At 32.9% G+C, this 9,860-nt stretch overlaps 1 protein-coding gene and 1 non-coding gene across 3 annotated transcripts; both read left to right on the plus strand.

Moving 5' to 3' along the window:
* The first annotated feature begins 385 nt into the window (after positions 1-385).
* Positions 386-4,500, plus strand: LOC114274057 (uncharacterized). Its single transcript, XR_014335338.1, has 2 exons — positions 386-664; positions 3,412-4,500. It is a non-coding gene; the product is annotated as an uncharacterized LOC114274057 (transcript).
* A 2,411-nt stretch (positions 4,501-6,911) lies between these two features.
* LOC114274058 (F-box/FBD/LRR-repeat protein At1g13570) lies at positions 6,912-9,393 on the plus strand. Of its 2 annotated transcripts, XM_028215926.2 has the most exons (4): positions 6,912-7,049; positions 7,778-8,612; positions 8,720-8,878; positions 8,966-9,393. In XM_028215926.2, the coding sequence occupies exons 2-4, from the start codon at positions 7,800-7,802 to the stop codon at positions 9,257-9,259; spliced, it is 1,266 nt and encodes a 421-aa protein (XP_028071727.2). In that variant the 5' UTR covers positions 6,912-7,049; positions 7,778-7,799; the 3' UTR covers positions 9,260-9,393. The 2 variants fall into 2 exon arrangements, with proteins under 2 accessions (XP_028071727.2, XP_082734091.1); XM_082877965.1 differs by having other exon boundaries at positions 6,941-8,612; positions 8,994-9,393.
* Positions 9,394-9,860: the final 467 nt, after the last annotated feature.

A 9,860-nucleotide genomic window follows, 5' to 3' on the forward strand; every position in this document is an offset into this window, starting at 1 on the left:
TTTAATACACATTTTTTCATAAAAAGTCAAAAAGTTAACCGAAACATTCATATTTTCAACATCAACTTTTTAGTCTAAAAAGATAAAAGTGCACTTATTTAGGACACCCCAAACAATCTCTAAGTAAAACAAAGGCCCATTTTGAAAAAATTGACTTTTTAATTTTTTTTTTGACTTTTTTAAGTCACATCATATTTTTACTATTTTACATATTTTTTTAAAAAAAAAGTCAAAAAAATAAAAATAAAAAACATCAATTTTTAACCTACATTCCAAAACACTCTAAAATAAAATAAAATAAAATTACTCATCTTATGTATTATTCAAGTAATAAAAATGTTCTTTATTAGATGTAAGCTCTTTTACATAAACCCTGCTAGTACCAACCACTGTTACAGATTGGGCTAGCTAGAGTGCCCAGTGACTCTTTAATATAGAATTCCCCTTTTAATCTGTAATCTATTTTTGCCCAAATTAGAGCCCATTTACAAACCCTAGAAAATCTCTTTTGTCGCATTTCATTCGTTTTCCATCCTTACTTTCATCAGCTGGAGACTCCTCCACGGCGCGGCGTTTGTTCTCTCAAGATTCTCAAGTGTTGGTTCCTTCTTCTCTAAGAGCTCTCTCTGTCTCGCTCGCTTGCGACGCCGTCTTCTACAAAATGGTATGTAGAATTATTGTTTATGTTTTATTTCATTTCCAGTTAGATTTAGATGTATAGATAGATACAGCTATGGTTTGCATAAACTGTGTGTGTGTATTTTGGGTATCAACATCGTTGGGATGATTTTACACTGTGATGCTTTTTGCACTCGCCTTTATTGATGTTTGTAATTGTACCCAGTACTTTGCTTCTCATCAAGAATACCTATTTTTACCTTAAAATAGGGCTCAAAATTGGAGGAGTATCTTTTTCAACAAAATGGAAAGAACAAAACCTATATATATATATATATATATATCATATGTATGTACAAGGATGGACACAGGATTTTAACTTTAGGGGCGAACTAATATCCAACATAAAAAATTTATTGTTCGGATAATTTTTATTGCGTTGTTGTCGTACAAAAAATGTATGATTAAAAAAAAAAGACAAATTATTATATTGACTAGAGGATAAATTGTCAACTTTCGCGTTTTTACAAACATCAAAACTCAAATATTGTTAACAATTTTTGAAAGTCGGAATGTTTAACGTTGTAACCGAAATTACAAATGCAAATTAAATTTATTTGCAAGCTTGCAAATATCTTCAATTTCAAAAAACTATAATCACTCCTATGGCTAAAAACAAACAACTCCATCACATTCTCTTTAAATCGGTTTTTTAGTTCTTGTAATAATGTATCACGTGTAACGGTAAAATTAGCAACTCGAAAATGATGCTGAATGGTAATGTGATCTCTTTGTTGATGAACACGATCCATCGAATGTAAGATCTCAAAGAAGAGGGAAGAAGAATGAGAGAACTACAGCAGAGAAATAAGAAGAAGAGGAAGAACTGAAATTAGAAGAAGTTTTGAAATAGAGATGAAAATGAGTTGAAGAGAGCATTGAAATAACAAGAACGATAAAGGAAAAAACCAAAACAGACAAGAAGAATAAGAGGCAGAAATAATGAAGAATATCTGAAGTTGAAGACTAAAGATTGAAACTTGAAAATGCAGATTTTGTTAAAGAAATCTTGAGGGGGCAGGTACTAAATTTCTCAAAAAAATCTTGGAGGGGTGAGCCCGTGTAATTTATAAATATCAATTACTAATATCACTATATTTAAGGAGCTTTTTCAAAACTTAAGGGTGGCCACTGCCAGCTGTGTTACATGGACTCGCCACTTTGGGGCGAAGTACCCGTGTCGACACGACACGACACGGGTGCGGGTGTGAGATCTGTGTCGGATTCGCCTGTTCTCATTCGGACACGGCTCTTCACAGACACAGACAGCAAAAGAAATGAAGGAGGAGAGAGCAAGAACCTGGTTGAAGCTCGAAGACCTCCAGTCGAAGCTCTATCCGGTCGATCCAGTTGAAGATCGAAGCTCCATCAGTCGATCGAAGCTCCATCCGGTCTCTCTCTCTCGCCTTCTCTCTCTCCCTAGCGATCGCGATCGCGATCGCTTCCCTTTTTCTCCCTCTCCCTCTCTGTGTCGTTTTCCCTGGCTCTGTCTTCCTTCTCCCTTTTCCCCTTTTCTTCTTCCTTCTCCCTGACTCTGTCTAATCTATCTATTATTATAACTATAATAATAAATAATAAACTATTAATAGTTAATAACTATAATAATAAATATTATTATAACTATAATAATAAATATTATTATTATATATCATACACTAATTATTATATAACATATAATATATTTATTAGATAATATATTTATTATAATAACTATAATAATAATAATAATAATAGTTAATAACTATAATAATAACTATTATTATTATATATTAAATAATAATTGTTATATAATATATTTATAAGATAATATATACTTGTATATATTAATAAATAAAAAAAACACATGTATGTAAAATAAAATAAAAAAATTAATTAGAACACATTGTTTAAAAAATATAATAAATAAATTAAATAATTAATGTATATTAAAATAAAAATATATATATATATATATATATAATATAACTCATCTCCATAGATTTTTATTTGTTATTTATATAATATAACTCATCTTCATATAATAAATATATATTTTTAAAAAAAAATTATTTAACGTATCCCCGTACCCGTATCCAAATTTGGATACATATCCACGTACCCTTAATTTTTAATTTTGAAGTGTCTGACCCCTAGATACGCACCCGCACCCGATACCCGTACCCGAGTCCGTGTAACCTAGACTGCCAGCAGCCTCCCCCTTGGTCCATTCCTGTGTATGTATATATGAGAGAATACATATCATAAAAACAAAATAGCAAAGAGATAGAGAGCTGTTGGAGAAAACAGGATTGTTTGCTTATTTGTGATTAGGGTCGTTTCATGTAGAGGCCAAGAGCAGTTGAATAAAAAACAATTTTATATATTTGGGGGTTCTACAGTAGCTCCCCACAATTGAGGAGCAACTGGGACAGTTGAACTTCCTATAATAGGGGCCCTCTTTAGGGAAGCTGCTGGAGTTGGTTTTATGGGGTGAGACTCTCCAAAATATCTAAAAAGTAGAGGATTGGGGATGCTCCAAGAATTAACTACTTAAATTTTTTTAAATTTTTCGCATACATTTCAACAGTCACCTAATTTTGTAAGTCACACTGATGGTGGTTATCAAACGAATTTATTTAATTTTCACTTAATATGTTGAGTTTTAAGTTTTGAATTAAGTTATCAAACACTAGCTAGATCTGTATGAAGTTTGTTGTCCATTGACTGCACTTGGGGTCCCTTTTTGTTGAACAGGCACCATGCAGAGATTAAGTATTGGTGAAAAGGTTTTCCCATCATTCTTCACCTGCTCCTTCAATTTTAATTTCCATTGAAACTAGGAGCGACAGGGCTGTCCCTACAATGGACTGGGTCAGTAGCTTGCCATCAGATATACAACGCAATATTCTAGGGCGCATTCCTTTTGAGGAAGTAGCAGGAACAAGCATCTTGTCAACGACAAGTAATTGGTCTGAACATTCAGTCATACTTGACAAACTCCTCTTTGAAGAGCGGGGCCAATGGATTGATGAACTCCATCCAAGTGCATGGGTGAACAAAGTTGAGGAAATTCTCAATAATCATCGTGAAGGTCTCATTCCCATTCAAAAGTTTGTTCTCCACATTCCGGACATGCAATATAAGTGGGGCCTATTTATAAATATCTGGCTGTCATACCTGTCAAGCAATAGTATCAAAGAACTCTCCGTGGATAATTGCAATGTTATTACATATATGCTTTCTTCTATCTCGTTGAGTGGTCTGAATTGACACGATTGATGCTCCGTAATTGTGCATTCTACAAATCATTTGGAAGCTTTCAGAATCTCCGATTCCTTCATCTTGAGAAAATAGCATTTGGTTCCGTCAAAGTTGGTGATGTTACACTCAGTACCCCATCGCTTGTGTGGGCGGAGCTTATAGATTGCACAGGCTTTCGATATTTGGATATTCAAGCTCCAAATCTAGTGAACTTTGTTGTTGCCACTAGTGTTAGAATGAGTCGTGATGATGAGAATCATATGAGGTTAAAGCTGGCGAAACCAACTATTCGAATCATCAACCCCAACCACAGCGGCTCAAAGTTGGGTTTCAGAGTAGAATATTTTTTCTCTTCCCAAGGTCGAAGGGTTCGGGCCAGAAGGTGAACCAGCCTGAACTATGGACAAAAACAGAAGTTGCTCTGGATTGGGTTGTGATTGATATGGATGGACCATGGCTGGTGTCGACTTAGTTAAAGTCAATAAGCTAGCTTTTTTTTTGTTTTTTTTGTTTTTCATCGTTTTGGGTATGTTATATTCGTTTTGTAAAATGTTTTAAGATCCGTTTTTTCTTTTTTCCTCATAATTTGATCTATAATGATGTGGCATGACATGACATATATTAACTTTTGATTTGTTTTGTGTAAAATTTATCTCTCTTATTATATCATTATGGGTAAATTTAAGAGTTTAATATATGAGTATGTAGCACTAATCATTTCTTTTCCCAAAATGTTTCCAATGCTTGAAGCTTTTTGCAAGGATGGCTATAACTTGGGTTTTGTTTGTGGGAACTTAGTTGAATGCAACGCATTTGAAACTCCATGATTTGTATTTGTATTATATTGTAGAATAATGATTTATCTCTTTAAATTTATTTTCTCAATTTCACTTTTAATAATATGGAATTAGAGAGTTAAAAATGAAAGAGAGGAGTATGAGATTACTTTACATAAGAGTGGATCATGTCATTGGAGGTAGAATTGAAGGGATAACATTAGGGCTTCGTTTGTTTTCAGAGCTAGAATGGAGGAAATTTATAGTAAAAGGATTTATAGTGAAAAGATTAAGTAAAATTGTATTTGTTTTGATCATAGTTGTTAGTGTAGGATTGTTAAATTATTTTTATATAAAATAAATATAAAATAATAAAACAAATAAAAAATACAAAAAAATTAAACATTAATGTTCAAAAAAAAAAATGCCCAACTTTTAAAAAATTTTAAAAAAATAAAAAATTTACAGAAAAAAACGACACAATGAATTTTACTTAATAAAAAATACAAAAAATTAAGCATCAATGTTAAAAAAAAAAAAAAAAAAGCCCAACATATAAAAAAATAAAAAGCAAATAAAAAATTTCTAATATGACGGAGTATTTTTCTAATACCACCTCCACCCTTTCATCCCAATCCCCCTTCCAAGGTCCAACCTAATCCCCTCATCCATCTCAATCCCTTTCCCATATCTATAAACAAATACAACATTAAATAGGTCCCACATCTATCCTAATATCATCCCTTCCTCTATGCTCCAAAATAAACGGGGCTTAGGGGATGCAGCACCACTTATCTTGGTAAGTTAAATTCCTTATTTATGTTTTTTCCTATGTTTGGATTGGATCTTAAATTTGTGAATGAATTTATAGGAAAGAATAGAAAAATGGACGGATTTGTGGGGAAAAAAAATTTAAAACTAATTTCTATTTAGGGTTAGTTTGGAATCATCTAAATAAGCAGTTTATTTGTTACAAATTATCACATCATCTCTAGATTTTTTTGTATTTTTTTTTTATATAAAAAGTCAATAAATTAAAAAATAAGCAAATCTTATAGCCATAAAGACAACACACTACAAAATGACCAAAATAGCCCTATATATAAAACAAGCACACTTATCTGTTGAAAACTAATTTCTCAAACCCTCTCTCTTTCGTCACCATATATACCGTCGCCTCCATCTCCGTCACGGCTGCAAGGGCAACGGCAGTGACGAGGTATGATAGATCTGGTCCAAGATCTCTTGACGGCTTCGAAATTGTCCATGAAAGCATTACCTCCCGCTCCACCGATCTTTTTCTCCTAAGGTTGCTCCACCTACTCTACCTACCACTCTAGCCATGACTCTCATCGTCGCTACCATGACTCTAAAGTTCATATCCAATCAATGGTAAATATGATTTTAAAATAAATTGTTAACAAAAATGTGTTCCGATCAAAGGGCTACTAATATTCGATCAACATGATTTTTGCAGGCATGAAGTATTTGACTAACTTTACACATTGACGGTTTAGATCATCGAAACGGGACCTGTGGTGGGCCTTACGAGCCCAATAGTACGCTCCAGTCCACACAGTAAATTGGAGAGAAGCATTTCCCTTTAAACATATAACTACTAATATTCAATAATTTTAATTTTTATATTAATATTCTACTCAAAAAGTCTTAAAAAATAAATTGTTCGGATCATCAAGATCAGTCCCAAAAATAAACTGTTCGTTTCATTTCTTCTCATTTTTATTATATTGTAGAATCCAAACCCGGCTCCATTTGATTAGAAAGAAATAAATTATAGAAAGTACAAATGGTAAAAAGTAAAGTGAAAGAAAAGAAAAGGAAAAGAAAATATCTTTTCTTGTATAAATTTTGATTAGGATAAAAATCTTGTAAGAAAATAGGAATTCTAATTATAAGTAACTACTTTTATAACAATTTTAAACTTTCTTGTATTTTCGTGTGTTTTTTGCAAAAAACTAAAAGCTTAGTTACCAAAAAATTAATTTTATTAAAACTTCCACCTCATACTAAACAAATTTAGAATTTTTTTTTTTTTTTTTTTTTTTTTTTTTTTTTCAATTTCTAACATTTTTATCCTAACCATAGGAGCCTTAAAACAATGGATGTTAGTGTAATTTTAAAAAATATAAGGGTGTTATCTGTATTTTCAATATACCACATGGGTGATTTGTGTAATTAGTATCTCTATCTATCAGTATGCTTCCAGCCCCTCTCTCTCTCTCTCTCTCTCTCCGAAGAGATGGCAATCTACAGCAGAAGAAGAAGAAGAAGAAGAAGAAGAAGAAGAAGAAGATCAATGAAAGGAGTGGCTTTTCTTCGTCTTTTCAATCTCTGGTATTTCTTACTTTTTAGTTTTCTTGCTCCTTTTTTACCTCTTGTTTTATTCTTTTTCAACCTCAAAGTTCGGATTTTTTTTATATATTTTTTTAATCCTTCTTGTCTGTACATTTCGTTGCCTGTATGATCTGATGCTTCTGGATATGGGTTTGATCTCTTTAGTATTAAACATGTTATGAATTATTGGAATTTGGGGTTGAATTTTGTTGATCACCGCCAGTGAAATTGTAACGGAAAATTTAGGAAAACCCACCGCTTGTTTGTTGACAAAAATCGATGCAAAGAAAAGAAAATCAGCTTTTGAATCAACGGTTATGCGTTATCCGTGTCATCTAAAGAATGAAAATTTCAGTAGTTTTTAATCGAAATTTTTGTGTTTGGTTCAGTAGAATTGAGGTATTTTTTTGTCTGAAGTTCTGGATGAGTTTTTTTTTTTTCCTTCTATTACCTAAATTTTCTCTGCAACCAAACAGAGTGAGGAGAAATTTTTCATTGGTTTGGTTCAAATTTAATTAATGGGAAATGCGAAAGACACTGTTGATGTGTTTTTTTCCTGCCTGTAGGCAATTCAGCTGATGAGGATATATTTTTTTCTTCTTCTATTTCCTAAATTTTCTCTGCAACCAAACAGAGTGCAAGGGGAAAATTTTCATGGGTTTGGTTCATATTTAATTGTTGTAAAATCCAAAAGACTGTTGATGTATTGTTTTTTTCTCTGCCTGTAGATAATTCAACTGAAAACTGCACATGGATAATGTTTTAGGGCAAGATTTGATTAGTGGTATGCCTCAAAGTATTATAGAAACCATCCTAACAAAGCTTCCGATAAGGGATGCAGTAAGAACATGCAGTTTATCAAGTAAGTGGAGGTATAAATGGGCTAACCTTACTCAACTTGTATTTGATGACAAGTGTGCAATGCTTTGTAATGACAAAGGAGCTGTCGAGGACAGCCTTGCAAAGTTCATTACTCGGTTTCTTTTTCTTCATGATGGACCAATTCACAAGTTCAGTTTGTCTAGCACATACTTGCAAAGCTCACCCGATATAGATCAATGGCTGCTTTTTCTATCAAGGAATGATATTAAAGAATTGATTCTTGAATTAGGAGAAGGCGAGTGGTTTAGGGCTCCTTCTTGTCTTTTCTCCTGTCGAAAATTGACTCGTTTGGAGCTAATTCGATGTGAGTTGGACCCTCCTTCGACTTTTAAAGGATTCTTATGTTTGAAATACCTCAATCTTCAACAAGTTTTAATTGCCCCCGATATTGTTGAAAGTCTCATATCAAGTTGCCCTCTTCTTGAGAGTCTGACGTTATCGTACTTTGATAGTTTAGCTCTTACTATCTGTGCTCCGAATCTCAAATACTTGTGTCTGGAAGGCGAATTTAAAGACATATGTCTCAAAAATACCCCACTTTTGCTTACTATATCTGTTGCTATGTATATGACTGATGATATTGCCGAGCATTTTGAACAAAGTTCAAGTTGCAACTTTGATAAGTTTCTTGGCGGTGTACCATGCCTTGAGAGACTTATTGGACATATTTACCTCACCAAGGTAAGACTTTACTAAATTTCATTTATATTTATTTAGGTTCTATGGAAAACATAGTCTAGTGCTTACTCGTGGCCAAGGTGTTTTCTTATGTTATTGTTTTTGTCAAGTATTTGAGTATAGGTAACGACCTAGGAAAACTTCCAGTTGCATATAACCATTTAAAAGTTATTGAATTGTATCAAGTGAGTTTCGAGGACATGAAAGAGATACTGGTGGTTCTTCGTTTGATTGTTAACTCCCCTTGTTTACAAGAACTTCAAATCTCGGTGAGTAGTCTTAAACTCATTAAATATTTTATATTTCAGATTACAATGGCCATTCACTTGTTCATTTCCTTGTATTGATTGATATAGGGTTCATCAAATACATCAACTGCAACAGAAGCTCCTGATTTGGATTTTTGGGAGAAAGAATGCCCGTCTGATTGCACATTCAGTCTGCTTGAAACTGTGAAGATGACAGATATGTCTGGTGTGCCACATGAGATGGAATTCATCAAATTTATACTTAGAAACTCACCAATGCTCGAGACAATGAGCATTACACCTAGTGTATATGTTACAGATGGAAGATTGAATATGTTGATTGAGTTGGTGAGGTTTCGAAGGGCTTCTGCACAAGCTGAAATCATCTTCATCCAAGATTGATATGTAAAAACTGTTTTTCTTACATGAAGTCTCTTTGTTTTGTGTTTGTTTTCCTTCTTTTGACAGGTCATTGGGCTTCCATTTGTATTTATCTTGGCCAAGTTGTTGCAAATGATGAAATAATATTTACAATCCATGCAAAGTCCCACAAAAATCATTTAGTTTATTTTGTCTTTTATTTATTTATTTTGGTTCCTTTGTTAACAATGAAACTCTTCCTTTGCTGCAATTTCCTATTTGTAGCTTAGAATACAGTACAACATTGGGAAGATTTGCAATGAATCATGTGATTGCAAACCATTTTCACCCATCTATGATACTCTGAATGAAAATCCACAATTAAACAGTTTTATATTTTGGTGTATATTAAATATAAATTTTAATCTTATCTTAGGTTGAGCACATCCTGCAAATGTTTCAGCATTTAAGAGGCTAGTGAGGGAAGACAAAGGTTGCTTCAGCAAGACAAATATTATGAGATTTCATGAGAGACTTGTGTGGAATTAATAAGTGCAATACTACAAATTTATGTTGACTATATTTTCTATAAATTACAAGAGACTTTGGGGAAGGATAGAAGTGAAAGCTTGAGTTATCCAGC

This window comes from Camellia sinensis, chromosome 7 (assembly GCF_055761805.1).
Source record: "Camellia sinensis isolate YWXY chromosome 7, ASM5576180v1, whole genome shotgun sequence".
NCBI classification, from domain to species: domain Eukaryota; kingdom Viridiplantae; phylum Streptophyta; class Magnoliopsida; order Ericales; family Theaceae; genus Camellia; species Camellia sinensis.

Bases quoted from the DNA above. Each gene is read 5' to 3' on its own strand.
- LOC114274058 (XM_028215926.2), top strand. From the start codon at position 7,800: ATGGATAATGTTTTAGGGCAAGATTTGATTAGTGGTATGCCTCAAAGT. The intron at 8,613-8,719 runs GTAAGACTTTAC...GTTTTTGTCAAG, and splicing joins GACATATTTACCTCACCAAG to TATTTGAGTATAGGTAACGA. The intron at 8,879-8,965 runs GTGAGTAGTCTT...TGATTGATATAG, and splicing joins TACAAGAACTTCAAATCTCG to GGTTCATCAAATACATCAAC.